Raw genomic sequence first — 23,081 nt, 5'->3', positions numbered from 1 at the left:
TTGATTCATAAACTCCTATTTCCAAGCCATTCATGGCTGCTCTATCAAATGATGGTCTGTGGCGTTAACCATGGTTTGTTTCTTTCCGGGCCTCCCCAGTCTCCCTCACTCCCCCCTCCCTCTCTCCCGCCTCCCGCGCTTCCCAGCATGCCCCGCGGTTAAACTGCGCCTGCGGGCACTTCCGTCGCCGAATCCTAAAACTCCTTCCGTCGCCGTCCCTATTCCGGAAGTGGAGGGGGCGGGACTCTGACGCCCATCGCCGGCGCCGTCACCCGAGCGACCAATCGGCGTCCTCCTCCTCCTTAGACAAGAGAGAGAGAGAGAGAGAGAGAGATGGCGGCCAGCGCGGTGCGGAGGGGCCTTTTGGGCCCGGCGCGGAGGTGAGGCCTCGGCCACGAGTTTCGTGTCCTCCGGCGGAAAGGGGTGGGCTTTTCTGGGTGAGGCCCGTTAACCATCCCGAGGGTCTCTCATCCTCCTCCTCCTCCTCCTTCTTCTCCCCTTCCAGGCTGGCCGGGTCGCGGCGTTTCAGCAGCGGGGGCGGCTACCCGGGCACCCCGCTGACGGCCCCTCTGCCGGGGCTGCCCAAGCCGGCCTTCGCCGGGCTGGACGGGCCGGAGGGCTTCGAGACGGAGGTCAGCGTCTTGGAGGGCGGGCTGCGCGTGGCCTCCCAGAAGAGGTTCGGCCAGTTCTGCACCCTGGGCGGTAAGGGGGCGCCGGGGGGGCGGCGGCGGCGGCGAGGGGATCGCGTGGGCGGCCGAAGCGACTCCGGGGCCCGCGGCTTACCTTCCTTCTCCTCTTCCTCCTCGCCCCTTCTCTGCCCCGGCACCAGTGCTGATCAACTCCGGCTCCAGGTACGAAGCCAAGTTCCCCGGCGGGATCTCGCACTTTCTGGAGAAGTTGGCCTTCTCGGTAAGCGGCTGGGAGGAAGGGAAACGGCCGGGGGAGTGGCGTTAATCGAGACCCCCTTTCCTGGGCCTTCCTCCTCTCTGCCCTCGGCCTGAAGGAGGAGAAGAATGGGAAGAATTGGTAGGAATGGTGAAAGGGAATATAGATACAAACGTCTTGGTTTTCTATAACACATACGTACATGTGTGTGTACGTACACACACACACAATACATATAACACATATTACGCCTTGGGTTTGTAACTATAAGCTTGCATGCTGTAAGTGCCTTTTGTTCTTGTTATGGGGACCTGTAGAATATCTGGCAAATGTCAAAACGTGTCAGATCCTTGCCATTTGAACTCTTTATCCCGGAATGGAGCTGTAAAGAGCTGCAGAACTGACACCTTTGATACGTTCCCCCTTCTGCCTCTCACTTTTGATCTGTGCCCTTCACAACAGGGGGCCAAATGGCCGATCCTGGGAACAGAGGTAAGCGATAATGCTGATAAGGCTAGTGAGGAGTATTGTAAAGCCAGGATGTTATTCTATGATGCCTCCAGCCACACCTTCTCTCAAGGGCAGTTCTTCCCTACATGCCCTTGGGGTATGTTGGGAACAACTGACCATCACGTCTTTAAGCTTTGATCAAAGATTAAATGCTGATTGTTATTCAAGCCTCCGTTTAAGTCTCGTGTTTGGCTCATTGTGACTTGGATGTATTCTCAAACTTCTTTGGGTCTCAACGCATTCTCAAACCTTACATTTGGCGCCCAACGTGATGGAACTTGGAGGCTCCGTTTTCCTTCAAGGTAGCCACATCTGGCTTCCCATACAGCTGAACCCCTTTGAGGGTCAGCAGGCCTCCAGCTTGAGTCAGAAAAATCCCCTCAGAAAGAACCTCTGTAAAAGAGTGGAGCCGTGTTCCCCTCTGGACTGTGTGCCAGCCCACTGGGACATGTTAAAGGCTGCTGCAACAATGGGCAACCGTAGTGTCAGCCTGTTTGGGACAAGTAACCTTGTAAGGAAAACAGAGCCATGTTCGCCTCTGGACTGCATGCCAGCCCATTGGGACCCAGAAAAACGTATTGGCAGAACCTATTGTTCTTACAAAAAGGAAGCTAAAAACCCTCCGCACAGCTACCTGGCCAACCTACTCTGTTGGCTCCTCATCCTCCCTTCCCCATTTGAATTTTAGAATAGAATAGAGCTGCAAGGGACTTTGGAGGTCTTCTAGTCCAGCCCCCTGCTCAAGCAGGAGAACCTGTATCCCATTTCAGATGGGTGGCTATCCAGTCTCAACTTCTGGAGGCAACTTCTGTTCCACTGTTTATTTGTCCTGTTAGGAAGTTCCTCCATAATTCCAGCTTGCTTCTCTCCTTGGTTAGAATAGAATAAGAATTAAGAATACAATAGAGCTGAAAGGGGCCTTGGAGGTCTTCTAGTCCAGCCCCTTGATCAAGCAGGAGAACCTATACCATCTCAGCCAAACTGCTGCCCAGTCTCTTCTTAAAAACCTTCAGGGATGCAGCGCTCACAACCTCTGGTGGCCAGCTGTTCCACTGGTTAATTGTCCTCACTGTCAGGAAATTCCTTCTTAATTCCAGGTTGCTTCTCTCCTCGATTCCTTTCCATCCGTTTCTTATCCTGCCTTCTGGTGCTTTGGGAAATAAGTTGACCCCCCCCTCCTCTTTATGGCGGACCCTCGAACACTGGAAGACAGCTATCATATCCCCCCTAGTCCTTCTTTTCTCTAGACTAGCCAAACCCAAATCCTGCAGCCATTCTTCATATGTTTTAGTCAACGTAGTTGCTCTTCTCTGAACTTTTTCAAAACTCTTAACTTCTTTTTTGCAGTATGATCACAATTGGCTGCAGTATTCCACATGTGGCCTTATTCGGGTTTGATAAAGCAGCACTAATACTTCACCTGATCTTGATTTTATGCCTCTGTTTATACAACCCAGGATTGTATTCGCTTTTTTTGGCTGCTGCTGCCCATTGCTGCAATTCTCCAAAAGCTGCCAGCAAAAACCTCTAATATTACATCCCAGGGAAAACGGTTATTGCATGTTACCTAAATTAGTTGAATTTTATTTTGCCTTGACTTGAATGTTCCCTAAAAAATGAACTCTCTTGCTTTGTTTCCCTCTTTTTTCTTTTTAGTCTACGGCTCAGTTTAGCAGCAAGGATGACATCCTCCTCATGTTGGAGAAGCATGGAGGAATTTGTGACTGCCAGGTGTCAAGGTCTGTTTCCTGTTGGGCGTCCTTTGTGCTTTGACAAATCCCTGCCAAGCGATGTGGCTTTTGAGCATAGCCCTGTTACATGTCACATACTTCCCCCCCCCCTCTCCTTCTCCTGTGCGCTGCTTGGGGGAATCCAAGCATGGGTTAACTTTGTCCATTAGCCTAGAGACTGAGTTATGTAATTGTTGACCACGCCTCCTCTGATCGGAAGGCTCCAGTTTTTTAACTCAGTCCAGCCTAAAGAGACACAAAAATCTTTTCTCCTTTAGGATAATAGACAAACTTACCATTTGACTTGGATTTCTTATTTTTGGACTGGAATTGCTTCTCTGCAATCGGCTTGTGTTTTCAGAAGTTGTTATCTGGTTCCTCGCGGTTCTAGCGGCCGTTGGAACGTGCGCCAGACTAATTGCTAGCGAGGCGCTGGAGCGGGTGTAATCAGCTGAGGGTCGGTTCGCCGCCCTCTTTCCTGATATGTGGCCATAGTGAGAGTCGGTTCGCCGCTCTCGTGTCGGCGTGGGCTGTGACGATCCGCCGATAGCACTTCCCCGCTTGTTTTCCTGATTGCTTCTCCGCCGCTGGGGAGGGGGGAATTGCAGCCTGCCAGTCAGCGGCCGTTGCGAGAGGCGATTCCACCTAGCGCTGGGGCGAGGCTGCCGAGCCTTTTCAGCTGCCGGCGGCTTAAAATCCTTCCCTCCAGACAGGCATGGAACGGCGGCCATTATTTTTTCTGTCATTTGAATTTTGCGCCGAAACGGCTGTTTGCGCTGGCCATTTTGGCCGTTACTGCTTTCGCGCCTAATTGTCTGGGGGAAGGGTGGAGCCTGCCATTGCGCGCTCAATCGCCATTGTGACCAGAGTGACTCATTGAGCTGCAGAGGTCAGTTCGCCGCCAGCGATTAGCACAGTAAATTCGGCTTGCAATTATCAGCGATTTACCCTGATTCCAAGTGAGCTTGAGCCTTTCAATTTCGTATAGATTATTATCGCCGATCTTTCCAATTCCGGGGGCAGCGATGGAACTCCCAGTTCCCTCCCGCCCTTATCTGACACCCCGGGGCCAGTAGATCAACCACTAAGGCCTCAAAACACAAATCATGTGCTTCATCTGTAGCCCCAGACAGCTGCCAAGCACAAGGAGAAGGCCAAGCCATCAGCCTCGGCGGCTGGGCCTACCCCTAGGTCACCTCCTAGGTTAGTGGCCAAGCACCATTCTCCTGCCCCCTCGATTCCTCTACTGGGAGTCCAGGGCTGGTCCCCCGATCTCCCCACACCACTGGGTAGGGGTTCGGTTGAAACGGGCTTGGGCCCCTGATCTACCCCAGATCTCTCTGCAGTGGGCCCAACCATGAGCCAAGCCTCCCCGCAATTGGAGCCCGCGGCCACGTTCATCCCTACGGCCGCTGGCCTCAGGCCCAGAGATGGGTCCAATTTTAGCCTACCCCCAGAACTTCATTAGCATGATTTCTGCTGCTATCTCCCAGGGGGTGAATGCGGAACTGCAGCGCAGGGCCCGGCGCCCTGTCCCTGCTACCATCGCCAGAGACCTGTCTACCTCTCAGGCTGACCCTCCTTCACCTCCACCCTCTGTCAGGGCTCCATTCTTGGTGAGGAGGAGGACGTAGCAGCCCCTAGAACTCTCAGATGACGATGGTCCAGGCCAAGATACCCAGGCCTTTTCTGGTTTATTCCGACCTGTCTTATTTAAATCGGTTTTATACAAAGCAAAGGCAACTACAAAGATTGGGGGTAGCTAGCACGGCTGTGGGCCTTGATTCCACTGACCGCTTTTTCGCGGAACAGGTGCAGGAGCAGGAGGTGATGCCTGTTCCTAAGCTGTTCTGGACGTGGTCCAGAAACAGTGGTCCCAACCAACAGCTGTCCCCCCCCCTAGTAATGGTGACAGGAAGCTCTACGCTTCCACACCTGAATTGGACGAACTCCTCCAGTTCCTTATTGTGGATCCCACAGTAGCGGCTCTCGCCTCTCCGGCATTGATACCTTCTGAGATTTCCAAGGGCCTCAAAGCCGAGGACCGCAAGGCCGAAATGGTCATACGCAAAACGCACCAGGCGGCTGCCTGGGCGTTATGCGCTGCCACAGCTGCATCTTTCATCAACAGAACCTCCTGGGTTTGGTTGGAGCAGATGCTGTCTAGGATTCCACCTGAAGATCTGCGACTACACCAGAATGTAAACAAACTGGGGGCAGCACTGGAGTTTTCTCCAGATGCTACTCTTAACGTGGCCAAGTTCGCGTCTCGTGCAGTCGCGTCCAACGTGGCATCCCGCTGGCTCCTCTGGCTTCGCCACTGGCAAGCTGATCTCCGCTCCAAATGGCACCTTGCCTCTACCCCCTTCAGGGGGGGGGGGGCTCTGTTTGGGGCTGCGTTGGAACCTATTCTAATTGAGAATAGGGATAAACGCAAGGTACTCCCTTCAACCACTAGGCGCGGGGACAGGAGACAGCAACCATTCCACCGAAGGCAATCCTTTCGGGCGGGGGACTCCGGCTACAACACTGCCCCATATGTTCCTCCCTACTCCAGATCGTTTTTCCACACACAGGACAGGAATCTGGACCGTCCAGGTAACAGGGACAGGGGCCGACAACAGGGCCAACAACAACAAGCCCGGCGGCCATTTCGTGGGAACAGCAACTGGTCCTTTCGGAGGTTCCGGTGACTCTCACAAGGGGGGTCCCATTGGCGGGCATCTCACATCGTTCGCCCCCCAATTGGCAGAAACCACCTCGGATGCGTGGGCACTCCAGACGGTGAGGCTGGGCCTCACACTGTAATTCCTCGCTGTTCCCCCGAGGTGCTTCATCAGGTGTCCTGTACCAAGATGCCAGGTAAAGAGACACCTGATGGATTCCGAAATCGACCATCTGATTTCTATACATGCAACAAGTGCCCCAAGGACAGGAAAGGCTAGGCTTCTACTCGATCCTTTTCCTGGTCCCCAAAAACTCAGGAGGATGGGGGCCATCCTAGATTTGAAACGGCTCAACCTCTACTTGAGATATCAGAGGTTCAAAAGGCAGTCACTCAAGACACTTGAGCGTCAATACACCCATCGCACCGAAGGTTCCTGCAGTTCCAGTTTGCGGGACGCCACTTCCAATACCGCGCCCTGCCATTCGGCCTTTCATCGGCTCCGCAGACCTTCACCAAGCTGCTGGCAGTGGTTATGGCCTCCCTCAGGTCTATCCCGATAAGGGTCAACTGTTATTTAGACGACATCTTGATCCTGTCGTCTTCCCCGGATATGGCGAGACAGGATTTGCGGACCACAAGTGAAGCACTACAGCTCCACGGCTTCGTCTTGAATCTCCCGAAGAGCCACTTGCACCCAAGCACGTCTCTCCTCCATCTCGGGACAGTCATCGATTCCGAACAATGCGTAGTGTCGCTCTCCCAGGAAAGACGACAGAGCCTGCAGACCCTGGTGAGTCAGGTGCAAACTCAGTGATCTCTTCCCCTCGCAGTCCTCTCCCGACTGTTGGGGAAGATGATCTCATGCATAGACGTTGTCCCGTGGTCGAGGTTTCACGCACGTCCCCTCCAGTGGTTTCTGCTCCCATTTCAGAGGGCTCACACCAGCCACTCGCGGACCAAGGTCCGGTTGCCTCCCAAGGTGCTGCGTTCGCTCTGATGGTGGACCTCCTCCAAGATTCTCAAAGGGTGCCTATTCAAAGAGCCGGAACACGTTGTAGTAACAACAGACACGAGCCTATTCGGTTGGGGAGCTCATGCCTTGGACATGAGCTCCCCAGCAGCACAAGGTTGCTGGAGCGCCCAGGAGTTGCAAAACAGCATCAACTGGCTGGAGTTCCGGGCGATCTGCCTAGCCCTCCGGGACTTTCGGGATCTGGTGACAGCCAACCACGTGTTGGTTCTCACGGACAATGTAGCCTCCAAGGCACACGTCAACCGCCAGGGAGGCACCAGGTCCCGGGCCTTGATGCTGGAAGCGGAACGTCTCCACCATTGGGCGGAGACCAACCTACTATCACTACGGGCGGAGCACATTTCGGGCACAGCCAATGTGCAGGCGGACTGGCTGAGCAGAACCACAGTGGACCAGACGGAGTGGCAGTTCCACCCGACTCTGTTCCAGGAACTAGCACACCGGTTCGGTCGACCCCAGGTGGATCTCTTTGCTCAACCACACAATACGCACCTGGACAGATTCTTCACCAGGTACTACGTTCCGGGAGCAGAAGGCACTGACGCCCTGTTCAGCCCCTGGCCAGAAGGCCTCTTATACGCCTTCCCGCCTCTCCCGCTCGTACCGCTAGTCATACAAAAGATTCTGTTGGAGAAGGCGGAAGTTCTCCTGATAGCGCCAATGTGGCCCAGACGCCCATGGTACGCCGACCTGGTCCATCTCTCGATCTCCCGGCTGTGGAGAATACCAGACGACCGGATAGCCCTCATGCAGGGGGTGCTCACCAACCCGAACCCCCAGCCGCTACAATTAGCCGTGTGGCACGTGAAAGGACGATCCTGAGGCATTAGCACTTCTCGGACAAAGTCACCGCCACTATACAGGCAGCTCGCCACCCGTCCACGACCCGCATTTATGAGGCCACCTGGCAGGCTTTCTGTCGATGGTGTCGGACAGTATCTGTGGACCCACTCAAGTCTTCCACGCCACAGGTCTTGGACTTCTTGCAATCGGGTCTGGATAAGGGACTAACGCCCAGCACCCTATGTAGGCAGATTGCGGCGTTATCTACGGTGATAGGAGGCACCCATGGACATTCCCTCGCTCGCCATCCGAGGATCTGCTCCTTTCTCAAAGGCGCCTCTAACCTCAAACCACTGGTAGTCCACCGCTACCCTACCTGGGATTTGCCCCTCGTACTCGCGGCTTTCAGAACCCTTCGAGCCCATTCGTACCATTGGACTTAGATTGTTGACCCTCAAAACCATCTTTTTGGTGGCGATTACATCTGCTCGAAGGGTCTCGGAACTGGCCGCACGTTCATTTCCCGAAGACCTCTGTATATTTCATCCCGACAGGGTCATCTTGCGATTGGACCCGGCATTCCTGCCGAAAGTTAACTCCCTGTTCCACAGGGCTCAAGAACTCATCCTTCCGAACTTTTGCCCCAATCCATCGCATCCCCTGGAACGGAAGTGGCATCATCTCGATGTTCGCAGAGTACTCCGCCGCTATGTGAAGCACACGGCGGCATTCAGGAGATCAGAGGCACTCTTTGTGTCCTTTCAACCGTCATCCGTGGGGCAGAAGGTGTCTTCACACACCATTGGACGCTGGCTGAAAGCGTGCATTGCCCTCGTTTACGAATCCCAATCTCGACCACCGCCCAGGCGCATCACTCCCCATTCCAACTCAGGCTTCGGTGGAGGACATTTGTAGAGCGACGACCTGGTCATCTCCATCACTCTTCATCCGCCATTACAAAGTGGACAAATACACTTCGGCGGAGGCCTCCTTTGGGCGGCGCGTCTTACAGAGGGTTGTTGCATCCACGGCCCTTGACCAGCCGGCGTCCCACCCTTAAGACTCATTGCTTTGGCATGCCCCATGCTTGGATTCCCCAAGTAGCGCACAGGAGAACGACTGTTGACTTACCTGAACGGTCCTTCTATGTGCACTGCGAGGGGAATCCAAACCCGCCCTCGGCTTCGGCTGGTCCGGGCATTGACATTGACTTCATGATCGTACACACACACGCACACAAAGCGTCTACTTACCTACTTACCGTTTATATGTCTTCATGGCTTCTCTTGGAACGTCTGAGCCTTCGTACAAAACTGACCCCTCCAGTCAGAGGAGGCGTGGTCAACAATTACATAACTCAGTCTCTAGGCTAATGGACAAAGTTAACCCATGCTTGGATTCCCCTCGCAGCGCAGATAGAAGGACCGTTCATGTAAGTCAGCGGCCGTTTTATTATGGGATCCCCTCCACCCTTCGCAGGGAGGCTAGTGGGAGTTTTGAGTTTGGTTTGAGTGATGCAGTGGGCTGTTTTCCACCCGAGAGTTTTAAGGTTCTTTGTTGCAGGGTCTTTGTGCCCCAGGTGAAGAGCCTGACACCTGGGTAGAGCACGAAACCAATTTCGCTCTTCTTTCAGGGACACCACAATGTATGCTGTTTCTGCAGATAGCAGGGGCCTTGATGCCATGGTCAGTCTGTTGGCTGATGTGGTTCTCCAACCCAGACTGTCAGGTAATCTTCTAGTAAATAAATAATAATAATAATAATAATAGTTTTAAAAAAGTACATTGCCGGGTGAGATCGTTAGGGAGTCTTCTGCGCATGCAAAAAAAGGAGCAAGAGCCCAAGGCAGGATTTTGCAAATGGCGTTGCCGTAGAGGTGTCAGTGATTTCTGCCAGCGTGGTGCAGGGGCATAATTTGGGAGGACAGGATTGGGGAGAGACCAAGATGGTGGGAAGGGCGTAGGTGGGTGTGCCCGATCAAATTTATCAGCTGGGAAGAAAGACAGGTGGATTCTGTGGCTGAAAATTGGGAGCAATTCCCCTCCCCTTCCAGGGGTTTTGTGCCATGGTCCCCTGGGAGGAGATTCGTCCTGGATCCAAAGACTTGGCTTCTCTTGGCAGATGAGGAAATCGAGATGACCCAGATGGCCGTCCGCTTTGAGCTGCAGGACCTGAACATGAGACCCGATCCGGAGCCGTTGCTGACCGAGATGATCCACGCAGTAAGGCCCTCTGGCATTCTTCACCCCCATGAAGCCCCTGAGCCCTTCAGTGGCCTCCTCCTAACCTCCTGGCTTGAGGGGAAGGACGCGGTTATCAGTATGCCAAGGAAGGCAACCCCTAAGGAATTGGAGGGGCCCCTGGGGGCTTCCTGGCTGTTGTTGAAAATGCCCTTTCAGCGGTGGATGAAGTAGTTTTCAGACGAAACACAAGTTTGTCTTTTTTATGATAAGCAATGGGGGTCCATTAAGTGAGGTGGGGCACAATAGGATTTAAAAAATACACCTTGTTTTGCTAATGCACTGGGTTCCCGCCTGCAATCTGGGAAGTGAAAGGAAATATTCAGTCCAAGGGATGCAGCTTTGGGGAATGCAGAGTCAAAATGGGGCATTGTATGAATCCCCCCCACACACACACACACAAAAGCTGCATCTTTCCTTCCAACTGACAGGGTGTGATATTGTGCTTCAGAAGGGTGTGGGAGACTTTTGATTTTTCCTTAACTGAAATCTCTATTCTGCTGGGATTGTTCAGCCCACCATGTGACGCACCGTCTTTAAGGAGGTACCTCCTCCTCCTCTGCCTGTGCCCCCATCTCTACTGCAAAGCCCCTTTTGGGGTCCAAAGTGCTTCACACACAACTGCTTGCAGGCCCTGACTTTGGGGGCAGAGGCAGATTCCTTCAGAGAGCTGGGAAGCAAGAGGTTCTCAGTAGCTCAGGCCATGGATCAGGGAGACCTGGGTTCAAATCCAGGTTGATCACACAATGAAAGAGGAAACCATTGCATAATGCTTAGGAGAGCCTTGAGGAGAGGTGGCTACTTTCTCAGGTAATTGCTCCCTTATGCTCACTAGAGCTGTATTTTTATCAACGCAGCAAACGCTCTTCCCGTGTCTTGGTGCACGTAATCCCAAAGCAAGGAAGGGAGGTTGCAAGTGTGTTGTCATTGCCTTGGGGTTTTCTTCTGAGAATCGTTGTGTTTCTCCCGATCTCCCACAGGCAGCCTACTGGGAAAACACTGTGGGATTGAACAGGTTCTGTCCCGCAGGCAACATTGAGAAAATTGACAGGTCGGTCCTCCACTCGTACCTGAGGAATTACTACACCCCCGACAGGATGGTGTTGGCTGGCGTGGGGATTGAACACCAGCAGCTTGTGGACTGTGCTCGCAAGTACTTCCTGGGAGCTGTTCCAGCGTGGGGAAGTGGGGAAGCCAAGGATGTGGATAAGTCAGTTGCCCAGTACACCGGAGGGATCCTGAAGGTGAGGAAGGGGAGGCAGCCTCTGCTTTTCTTGCCGGGGGCTGCAGAAGGAACAGAAAAACTAACCTGCAGTTCAGGGCCAGGACTCACTATTGGCACATTGGGAAGCAAAGCCTCTCTTGGGTTTTGTAAAGTGATTTGCCATGATTTAAAATGGGGTTTAAACGGATGCAGTGGTGCTAATAGCATGTTTGCAGTTGGATCGGCCATCGTACCGAGGTTAAGGAGTCAAAAGTATAAAAATTAACCACTGGAGGCACAATATTAAATTGCAATTCAAAGGGTAAGGAAGAGATCGTCTCTCTTAGAATTGGGAGGTCTTGGGCCACTTGTTGAGTGAAGCAGTCACATGGAAGCCTCACTTAATGGCCATCCCAACCTGTGACCCTAATGGGCAGCCTCCATTGCAGTCGTAAGTCAAGGTAGATTCCGTGCCTCTTCCAAGGTGAACGTGAAGAGCCAGTCACGACTCTCAAAATCATCGCAAGGCAGTCCAAGGATCAAAAGCCGTCAAAAGCAGAGTTGAAGGTGAAAAGAGGTCTCCAACCGTGGCAACTTTTAAGCCCTGGCGGACTTCAACTCCCAGAATTCCACGGCCAGCAAAGCAAAGCTGTCTGGGGAATTCTGGGAGTTGAAGTCCGCCAGGGCTTAAAGTTGGCGACCCCTGCTCTACAGCCAATTGCCAGCTAGCCTCACAAAAGCCAAATTCCAGGGAATCTCCCCCCTCTTTCCGCAGCTGGAGAAGGACATGTCGGACGTGAGTTTAGGGCCCACCCCCATCCCAGAGTTGGCCCACATCATGATTGGACTGGAAAGCTGCTCGTTTCTGGTAAGCCTCCCTCCCCTTCTGGCCGTGGCGGCCCTTTTGCTTGGACGTTCCCGCGTGACCCCCTGGTTTGGCTTCCCTGGTCCAGGAGGAAGACTTCATCCCCTTTGCCGTCCTGAACATGATGATGGGGGGCGGTGGCTCTTTCTCTGCTGGAGGCCCCGGCAAAGGGATGTTCACCAGGCTCTACCTCAACGTCCTCAACCGGTACGTCCCTCGGCTTCTCGGAAGGGAAGAGCCAAGAGCAGAGACAAGACAAGGCGGGGAGGGAGGGGGAGAGAGAAGGGCAGGGTCACGGGGCTGCGTGGGACTTTCGGTTTGGGGAGGAGTGTCCGAAGAGAGGAAGGAGTAAAAATGTGTAGCCAGTTTAGACATTGTGCTACAGCCTAATTAGCTTTCGTCGTGTGTGCGTTGGGCCGCGTGTGTTGGCTAACGCAGCAGTGTTAGAGCTCCAGGGTCTTTCTAATCCAGCAATGATGGCTTTGCAAGAGCCACAGTGGCGTAGTGGTTAGAGGGCAGAACTGCAGGCTGCCAGCTGACTGCAGTTTGCCAGTTCGAACGTCACCAGCTCAAGGCTGACTCAGCCGTCCGTGGGCAGTGAAATAAGGACCCCAGATTGTTGGGGGCAAGAGGCTGACTCCGTAAACCGCTTAGACAGGGCTGGAAAGGACTGTGAAGTGGCGTATAAGTCTAAAGTGCTACAAACAGGCAACAGACTAAGCCTAAACCAAGCAAAGCCCTTTGGCTTTTCACAGTACGTGAACCCGGCCTGTAGTTGAGCCCGACAAAGTCAACCAGGTGACGAGACAGGCACCACATAGGCCTAAAACTACTTTTACTCCAGTGTTTATTATAGGCGCATAATCTTGCAAGCCTGGCTGTGCCTCCCACCCTCCCCCTTCATGTGGATTGGGGTGGCTGCCATAAGCATTTTTGCCAACCTCGTTCCCGGTGTGAGCTTCGGCCACGTTGATCTGTTTGTCGCTTTGGTAACAGGTCCTCCTCCCTCAAGGCCATCCTCTCTGCTCCCGACACTCCGTCACTACTACGATTGATACTGAAGCAGCAAAGAGCAGGAGGTCTGTTCAGTTGGGGGCTCCTGAGAGTGTCCCCTAAGCCAGGCAAACTCCCTGGGGCCAAAGTCTCCCTCTCGCCTTGCAAAGTGTCTCACTCAGCGTCCCCGATTGCCTGGACAATATGCGGGTTGTGTTCATTGCTGGCCCCACTCCAGCTTCCCAGGACTCTCCAAATTTCCCATTCTGCCCAGGGTGGGGATCGATAGATGGGGGCCACCAGTCACCATCCCGTACCAGTGGGGCAGTCTTTCTCTCGTAGACATTAAGCTCCAGTGGGGGGAGGGGGCTGAGCCCTGAGGGACCCCTACTGGCACCCCAGGCGAGTGGAACCTTCTCCATGCAGCCGCCAAGGGTACCATCCACTCCAGGAGAAGGAGAGCCACCATACAGGGATGCCCCTCTTTCCGGCCTCCGCAGCAGTCCAGGAGGACCCTGGAGTCACAAGTCTGGAAGGCCACCAAGATAGCCACACGGCCACCCTCCAGGCTCAGTCCATTGATGAGGATGACCTGCGTGGTTTCCATCCCACACCAGGCCTGACTCCTGATGTGCCCCTGGGTCCAGCTCTCTCTCTTCTTTGTGGTGACTGACCAGCCCTTTTCTTGACCATCTCCAGGAAGGCAACTGGGGACCATGTGATGCACATGCACCCAAACGTCCATCACATGGTCCAATCAATCCACCGTCCCAGCTGGAGACCCCTCCTAGTCACGTCCTTCCAGGCACAGGCTGAATCCCGTCCTTGACTCCCAGAGAAAAGAACGTTGTTATGGCTGGCTGTCTCTACCACTCCATGAAATCCCTCCTCCCAGTTTCCCACAGCCCTGAAGGCCCAAAGGGAAAGATGGCCTCCGGGGCTGACAGGCGGCCCTCCCCCATAACCGCTGATTTTGTCCTGCAACGAGAGGAACATGGGGGGGTTCTTCCACGTAGCCCCCTCCAGCCCCCCTGGACATGTGGAGTGTTCTTTTCTGTGTTCTCACAATAGTTGTAGCCTGAGTGAACCGGATGAATGAATGTATGTGTGAGTTTGGCAGAATCCTTCAGGAATCTGACTGTGGCTGTTACCTTGGCCTTCCCTGGGCCAGCCGGTGGCTGGGGCTGATGGGATATGTGGTCAGACTCTTGAGGAGAGTTGCGAGAGGCTCTTAGGGAGCCCTGTGCAAGTCTGCCAATATTCACCCCTGTCCCCTTCTCTGCTGCTCGCTCCCTCTCTCCCAGGCACCACTGGATGTACAACGCCACCTCCTACCACCACAGCTACGAGGACACCGGCCTCCTGTGCATTCACGCCAGCGCAGATCCCAGACAGGTGAGCAGGTCCTCAGAATGGATCCCTCTTAGCCAATTGGAGATCGGGCTGCATCTACCAGGACAGCAGGCGAGCGAAGGAGGGAGCAGCCGTCCCCAGGGCCCCCTTGACTGGCCTGGCCTCACCCCAGAGGCCTCCCTCAAAGCTCTCCACCCTTCAGGAAGGGGGAGGCCTTGAACGGGGTCTCACGCCCAACTCCTCGATTGCAGGTCCGTGAAATGGTGGAGATCATTACCCGGGAATTTGTTCTCATGGCTGGGACGCTGGGAGAGGTAAGAGGCTGGGGAGGAGAATTCACGTTGGGGCTTTAGATGAGAGCCTGGAGCAACCCCTCTGCCTCTCTCCCTCTAGGTCGAGCTGGAGCGGGCCAAGACCCAGTTGCGTTCCATGCTGATGATGAACCTGGAGTCCCGGCCGGTCATTTTTGAGGATGTTGGGAGGCAGGTCCTGGCCACGGGAGGGAGGAAGCTGCCCCAGGAGCTCTGCGTCTTGATCGGTAAGTGGCAGGCTCGGCTTCCCCAGTCGCAGCTCGATGGAGCCTCCCCTCTTTGGGTGGGGAAGTTTGGGGAAGGGGAGGGGGGGGGCTTGGTTTCTGAGTCTGCTTCCGAAGTGAGCCCACCTTCCCTGCTCTGCTGCCCCAAACCCCCCTGTGCAGGGTGGGATTTGATTTAAATCAAGTCTATTTAAATCACCAGTAAAAAGGCTTGTTCTCCTGGGCGCTGCTTGGGGAGTCCAAGCACGGCTTAAATTCTGCCTGACCGCCCTGGACTGAATTGAGAGATCTTTAGCCTCCTCTTCTGGCTCCTCAGAGTGTTTCAGTTCAGCCCAGTGGACACGTCTTAAAGTGGTTCCAGCTATTAATGAATATTTGCCTTTTAACGTGGACTCTCCAACCGTCCATTTCCTTTCTGCAAAGAGTCTGTTTGACTATTTATTGCTTGCATTTCTGGAAGGAACCTTGTCCTTCTAACCTTGTCCAAGGCTTCTTCGGGGCCGGTGTCATCGCCCTTTATCTTGGCGCAGCAGTTAGTGGTGTGGGGGCCCAGCCGCTTGCGCTACAACTCAGCCTTTTGGCGCGACGGTCAGTGGTGCGAGGACCCAGCCGTTCGCGCCATCGCTTCTCGACTGTGACTTTTTGGCGCCGTTTCCAGTAGCCTCGTCATCGCGGTGGCCATTTGGGATCAGGGAAAATCTCCGTTGGTCATTTTGAGCACCAAAAATTGCCGCATTTTTTTCTCCGGAACCGTTGGAGGTGCGTTGGAGATTATAGGCTGCAGCTCGACTTGTTCTGCCCGGTCAGTCTGGCGGTTAGTCATTCTCTGTCACTAATTGAGACCTGATTAGTGGCAAGCGAGGTTCTTGGTCCTTTCATTAGGCCAGCCTCTAGCTATTAACTCTGCAGGTGGTGGGAGAACTTGAACTCGCGCCAGGGACTCTCGCCTGCCAGCGCTGATTCAGCACTCCCCTGATTGCGTCCAAGGTCTTGTCATCTGCCTTCCTGCAGACCTCTGCCACAGCAGCTGCCAGCTTCTTCACATCCCTAACCTTGTTCCAGGTGGTGAGTGGGGCCCAGTCTACCCTTGCACAACCCACAATGGCAGACAAGGTAGTTCAGGGCCCTCCACCAGCAGAAGCCTCACAAGGCAGGCTAGCAGGGCTGCCCCCGGGACCCTCAGCAAGCAAAGTCAGGCAGGAGGAAGGAAGGGGACCAGGTCTCGACAAAATGGCGCCCCAGCACCAAAAAGCTTTGGAAAGGCAACCTGAGAGGGCCCAGCAACAGCCGGGGGCTAGTTCCCCAGTCCATGCGGAGGGGGTCGCCTGAGGTCCCAGCCCCAGTCAATCAAGGTCGGATAGTGAGGACGAGGGCCAGGAATTTTCATCAGATGATTCCTCTGTTTCGGCTGGTTCTCCCAGACCATCCATGGGAGATAATGCTGATTCGTTCCAATGTTCCTTGGAAGCAGAGGACTCTCCTCCAGTTTTGTCTCTGGCTCCGCAGCATCCGCTAAACGAAAGCGGCCTGCAGAAGACCAAGGGTCAGCCCTGTCCCCTGAAATGCAGGAGGTTGTAACCAGGGCCACATCCCAGGGCATTGCAGAGCAACGTGCCCAGCGGCCCCGCAGGTCCAAACTTCTGCTTCTAGGGCTGCCCCTTCGGAGACTAACCCAGGGTCTGCATCTCCCCATCCCTCACTGGACAGTGAGGATTCAGCTGTAGATAAGGAAATCCTTCCAGAGCAGGAGTTCTCCGGGGACGAGGGAGCCGTCACAGGCAAGCCTTTACTGGGTTATTCAAACATGCCTCGTTCAAGACCATCTTGAATAAAGCAAAAACTGCCACCCATATGGGAGTATCTGCCACCAATCCGGCCACAGTAGACCCATCAGACCCAAGTGAGGGGTTATTTGAAGAACCGGTTGTTCCCCAAGAAATTGTGCCAGTCCCAAAATTATTTTTGAATGTGGTGCAGCGACAGTGGGTCCAACTGGGCACTATAGTGATAAAAAACTTTATACTTTGGATGCCTCCCTGGAGGACTCAGTAAAATGGCCTCAGGTGGATCCTCCGGTACAAGCCCTTACATCAGGCATGTCCCGGGGGCCAAATGTGGCCCTTTTTCAAATTTCATGCGGCCCGCAGCCTCTTCTCCCCACTGGAGTTATTTGTTTAGTCTTTCATAAAATACCGTATTTTTCGAAGTATAAAGATGCATCTTTTTCCCCTCAAAAAAGAGGCTAAAAATCTGGGTGCATCTTATACACTGAATACAGCATTTTTTGCCTCCCAAAACTCTGCCCCCTTCACCAAAATGGCTGTGCATAGCCTTTAGGAGGTTTTCAGAGTGATCCTGGGGGCTGTGGAGGGCATAAATGAGCAAAAAACGGGCCATTTTTTTCTCAACTTTGCCCCCCCTAGCCCCCAGGAGCACTCTAGAAGCCTCTTAAAGGCTATTCATGCCCTTTAAAAAAAAGGCCCGTTTTCGTGAAAAATGGGCCATTTTTGGGAGAGTGCAAAAACTTTTTTTTTTAATTTGCCTCTTCAAAATCTTGGTGCGTCTTATACTCCGAAAAATACGGTAGTTAATTCGCATTTAATGTTAAGGGTTCAAAGAATGTCAGGCTGAATGATCGGCCCCACACATTTTCACCTCACCAAATCTGGCCCTCCTCGCAAAAAGTTTGGACACCCCTGCCTTACATCCTCCTCAGTCTTACATCCTGACCTATTAGAGGGCTTGAAGGCGGAGGACAAGAGGTCAGAAAGGGCATGTCACAAGACTCATCAGGCCGCTGCCTGGGCCATTAAGACGGCCACTTCAGCATCCTTTATATCCAGGGCCTCTCTCCTGTCGCTCAGACAGATATCTGCCAAGCTTCCGACAGGTGACACCAAATTGAGGCAGGAGTTCAATAAGGTCTTAGCGGCAGCAGAATACACTGCGGATGCCACCCTCAACTCCACCAAGTTTGCCTCCAGGGCCCTAGCCTCAAATGTCACCACCAGGCGGCTCTTGTGGCTTCGCCACTGGAACGGTGACATGAGGTCCAAGTGGAATTTGGCCTCTGCCCCCTTTAAAGGAGGGAAGCTTTTCAGGGAGGCCTTGGACCCTGTCCTAGTCGAAAACAAGGACAAAAAGAAAGTTATGCCATCCGCCACCGAGAGAACAGAGTGCAAAGGTTCTGGTTATTTTAGAAAGCAGTCCTTTCGTTCCTCAGAACCGTCCACTAGCACCGGTCAGTACCACCGCCCGTACAGTCAGGGACCAGACCGGTCACAAGACCGTCAACCCGTTCGAGACAGGGCCAGACAGCAATCCTTCTCTAAGCAGCCCTTAGAGTGGTGGATCAGGCTCTAGGCCTTTCCGTCGCTATAAGTGACGGCCAGCTGACGGCTCCCATCAGAGGGTGTCTGCACTTATTTCAGGACTGATGGGAGCAGACCACGTCAGACCAGTGGGTACTTCAAACAATCCACCTGGGTCTGACTCTAGAATTTATTTCCCCCCTCTCCGCCACTTCATTCACTGCCCCACTCCCTCCTCCGTAGCCAAACGGTCCCTAATGGAGCAAGAGATCCAGCACCTTCGGGAGATCAGGGCAATAGAACCAGTACCAGCTGGTCAAGAGGGGTCAGGTTCTTACTCGATCCTGTTCCGTGTCCCAAAGAATTCCGGAGGGTGGAGGGGGATATTAGACCTCAAAAGACTAAATTACCATCTAGCGTACAAAAGCTTCAAAATGCAGTCTCTCCAGTCGATCTTGAGCTGCATCAGGCCAAGGGATCTACTAACATCAATAGATCTCTGAGAAGCATACCTCCACATCCCTATCTGCAAGGCCCACCGCAGGTTCCTGAGATTTTACTATGCAGGAACGCATTATCAATACCGAGCTCTACCATTCGGCCTCTCATCGGCCCCCAGGACATTTTTAAAAATTCTGGCAGGTCACTTCCAGTGAGACTTCAAGCATACCTGGACAACATCATCATACAATCACCGTCCCGCCAGCAAGCGGTCCGAGACCTCAAGGTGACCATGGGAGCCCTGCAAGACCACAGGTTCTCCGTCAACATGGACAAAAGCCACCTCAATCCCACCACCAGGTGGCTGCATCTCGGTGCCATAATAGACACTGTAAGTTGCCAAGTCTTCCTGTCGCAGGAGCGGATCTTCAGCCTCAGACAACTGATACATCAGGTGAAAGCTTAGTGGACCACACCCATAGTCCTGCAAGCGAAGCTTCTAGGCAAAATAATCTCTTGCCTCTCGATAGTACTGTGGGCGAGGCTGCACTCGCGGCAACTACAATGGTGCCTTCTGCCCCACCAAAGGGCCAAGAACAGCAATTCCCCTACTCCGATCCCGGTTCCTCTCAGGGTTCACCACTCTCTACAGTGGTGGGACTCTCCTGCACTGACCAAGGGCAGTCTCTTCCACGAGTCAGATCGCCTGACCATCAGGACGGACGCCAGCCTGTTCGGATGGGGGGCACATCTGGACAATCAGGTCGCCCAAGGCAGGTGGTCCGACAGCCATCTCAAGCACCGCATAAATTGGCTGGAGCTAAAGGTGGTGAGACTAGCTCTCCTTCACTTTCAGACGACCATCCAGGGTCAACATATAATGCTGCTAATGGACAATGTGGCCACCAAGGCACACATCAACTGCCAGGGCAAGTCCCTGATGGTGGAGGTGGAACACCTGGGGAAGTTGGCGGAAAAACACCCATCGTCCCTTTGAGCGGAGCACATCTGCAGGCGGATTGGTTGAGCAGAGCCGCAATCGATCATTCAGAGTGGCGTCTGCACCCGGACCTCTTCATCAAGATCACACAGAGGTTCGGCCGCCCCTCAGTCGACCTATTTGCCACCCCGGAGGACACTCATCTCCCTCGCTTCTTCTCCAGGTACAGGTCCCCGAAAGCAGAGGGAATCAGAGGGAATTCTTTGCCGCTGGCCAACCGGCCTCCTCTACACGTTTCCGCCATTACCACTTCTTCCCAGCGTTATCCGCAAGATCCTCACAGAACAGGCGGAGGTGCTTCTGGTTGCACCGTTCTGCCCAGACAGGCCTGGTTTGCCAACCTTGTGAGCCTCTCCATCGCCAAACCATGGAGGATTCCTCCAGGGGAGGTCTCTCTTAGCCAGGGGGCCCTATCACATCCGGAGCCCCAGTGGTTACAATTGGCCATCTGGCACTTGAGAGGGACCTCCTAGAAAGGGACAGGTCATCCAAACCATTCAGATAGCACGTCAACCATCAACAAATTTATGAGGCCACTTGGGCCGCCTTCACAAAATGATGTGTACCTAAGCAGATCAACCCCGCTTGGGCCTCCATACCGCAAATTTTGGATTTCTTGCAGGCCGGGTTGGACCAAGGGTTAGCTACTAACACGCTCTGATGCAAGTGGCAGCACTGTCCACCGTCCTTGCTCCCAACGGCCACCTATCCCTGGCACATCACCCAAGGGTCCGCAGTTTCCTGAAGGGAGCCACCAATCTACGGCCCCCGGTCATCCATAGATACCTGACCTGGGTGTTGAACACTGTCCTTAGAGCACTAGTAGGTCCGCTGTTCGAGCCCCTACGATCTTGTGTCCTGAAACACCTAACTTTCAAGACAGTATTCCTGACCGCTAACACCTCTGCACGTAGGATCTTGGAGATGGCGGCCTTGTCAGTCAGGGAGGACTTGTGTGTTGTCTACCCAGACAGAATCGTCCTCCGGTTAGATCCTTTGTTCCTTCCGAAGGTCAACACTTGGTTTCATCGGAGCCAGGAAGTCATCCTTCCGGACTTTTGTCCTCACCCAAGACATCCTACGGAGCGCAGATGGCACAAACTTGATGTGTGCAGGGCCATTCACAAGTATATAAAGCGCATGGCATCGTTCAGGCGATCGGAATCGCTTTTCGTTTCCTTTCAACCTGCTACCATGGGGCGCAAAGTCACCTCCGCCACCATTGGACGATAGTTGCATGCTTGCATCGCCCTCCAGTCTAAGCAAGTACCACACCGAATCACAGCCCACTCTACAAGGAGCGCTGCGTCCACAGCAGCCTGGGCAACCCAAGCGCCCGTAGAAGAGATCTGCAGAGCGGCTGCATGGCCTCACCATCCCAATTTGTTAGATCTTACAAATTGGACCAGTTTGCGTCAGCGGAAGCAGCGTTTGGGAGACGGGTCCTTCAGGGTATCCATGCCTCTGGAGAGACCACCGAATCCCATTCTTCCCGCCCTAGTGACATTTAGCTTGGGAATGTCCCATGCTTGGACTCTCCAAGGAGCGCACAGGAAAATGACCATTGGCTTACCTGAAGGGTCGTTTTCTGTACGCAGCGAGGAGAGTCCAACCCCACCCTTAGGGCCTCTCTCACAGCTTCCATTTGTATCTGATTTGGACTTACTTGATGTGGATTTGCGACTTTCGTTTCCGAATTTGACTTATGCAATCTATTTGACTTGAACTTATGACAGACTCAGTGGAACCACTTGTGAACAGAGTTACAGGTCCACGCCTCCATTGAAAAAATCTGAGGAGGCGGAAGAGGAGGCGTGGCTAAAGATCTTTCAATTCAGTCCAGGGCAGTCAGGCAGAATTTAACCCATGCTTGGACTCTCCTCACAGCGCACAGAGAAAACCGTTCAGGTAAGACAACGCTCCATTTATATGAACTTGATTTAAATGATAGTTTTCAAAGAGCAACTGTTGTCTCTGTCCCACAATGGCTCCTTCCCTGAGCCCCTGTTGACTCACCGACCGTCAGGACACAAGAAGGTGAGGGACGTGGCAGGCAGCAGGTGAGTGAATGCCCATCAACAGGCACTGCCTTGATGGATCTGAAATGAGACCCATCTTTAATATTATATTTTTAAGCAGCTTAGAAGGTTTCACTTTCATTTCTACTGCTTGCCCTTCCTCCTCCCACTTGGAGACTGCTGGCACAGATGCATTTCTCTTCAATCATACAGATTGTATTGTCCATAGATTTGCAAAACAAGGGGATGAAGAAACATTCCTGAACTTGGTTTCGTGATTTATCTCATGGTTATTGGGATATTGTGTGAACGCATCAATGCAGTGCATGTTATCTCATCTTGGATTCATGGATTGAGTTTACCAAAAATGTAAATAATGCAGAATAGACGGCCTCCTCATGCTACATCACTAAGCGCCACTAAATTATTAATGTATCTTAAATAGAAAACTATCTTTGGATAGATTTTTACTCCAAAAGCATTTTATTTAAAATAAATTTCATAAAAATAACAATCAGATTTAAAATTTAAAAATCTGATTTTTTAAAAACTTATTATTATTATTTTAATCTATTTTTACCCCCCCCCCTCCCGCCCTTGGGGAATTTCACCGGCCTCTCCCCTTGGGCTTTCTCTGGCTCCACTCCTCTTGGGTCTCTGGGCCCATTCTCCGCCAATTCTGAGGAGACCACTTGGCCCGTGTTGTCATGTGGGAGCCAGTGGTGCTGATGGTGTTTCCCTTTTGCACAGGCAAAGTGAGCGCCGGTGACATCAAACGGGTGGCAACGAAGATGCTGCGGAAGAAGCCGACGGTGGCTGCCCTGGGGGACTTGCGGGAACTGCCCAGTTATGAGCACATCCAGGGCGCCCTTTCCAGCAAGGACGGGCGGCTGCCCAGGGTATACCGGCTCTTCCGCTAAAGTGGCAGCTGCCCCACCGACACATTGGGTTGAGACGAGCCGTCGCTTGCCCCAGATGCTTCTGGGCAGCCTGGTGCGCACACACTGGGCACTGGAGGAGGGTGGTTGGCACAGCCATTCTCCACATGCCGTTTCAAATTCTGTTCATCCTCAAGATAACTTATTTTGTGAGACTCAGACTTGCGTGAGAGGCCGGGCGGCCGAAGAGAGCGGCTCCCACACATCAGACGGCTATTTTGCTATTCCAAACTCCTGTCCTCGGTGTCTTGAATTAAGGGGCAATGAAGTCTGAGCCCGAGGCCTGGCGCAATCCATGGCGAAGAATAAGGAGAAGAGAGTTAATGAGGGTGATGCACACTGGAATGTTCACCTTTGTTTCCAAAATTAAGTTTACAATAAGAGTGGTAAATCAGAGTGCAATTGTATTTTGAATTGGCAGCAACAAAACTGAATTTCAAGATGGGGAGATTTGTTTAGAGTCTACATTGCGTCTTTAGTTGCGATAAAGAGTTTTTTTCTGTTACTCTTGACCCCAAGAGGTCGTCCTCGATTGAGGACCACAATTTGAACCAGATTTTCTGTTATACGTTGT

General features: G+C 53.2%; 1 protein-coding gene across 1 annotated transcript; it reads left to right on the top strand.

Annotated features, from left to right (window-relative positions):
• The first annotated feature begins 204 nt into the window (after window positions 1-204).
• On the top strand, window positions 205-22,952 carry PMPCA (peptidase, mitochondrial processing subunit alpha). The gene is made up of 13 exons (XM_081967063.1): window positions 205-380; window positions 506-702; window positions 830-909; window positions 3,052-3,134; window positions 9,243-9,337; window positions 9,731-9,831; window positions 10,830-11,093; window positions 11,829-11,921; window positions 12,007-12,125; window positions 14,216-14,306; window positions 14,516-14,578; window positions 14,658-14,802; window positions 22,320-22,952. The coding sequence occupies exons 1-13, from the start codon at window positions 334-336 to the stop codon at window positions 22,487-22,489; spliced, it is 1,548 nt and encodes a 515-aa protein (XP_081823189.1). The 5' UTR covers window positions 205-333; the 3' UTR covers window positions 22,490-22,952.
• The last annotated feature ends 129 nt before the right edge of the window (window positions 22,953-23,081 follow it).

The sequence above is a fragment of the Natrix helvetica genome, assembly GCF_964273705.1.
Source record: "Natrix helvetica genome assembly, chromosome: 15".
NCBI classification, from domain to species: Eukaryota; Metazoa; Chordata; class Lepidosauria; order Squamata; family Natricidae; genus Natrix; species Natrix helvetica.
Note: the sequence above shows the minus strand (reverse complement) of the source record. Positions and strands in the feature narration are given on the sequence as shown.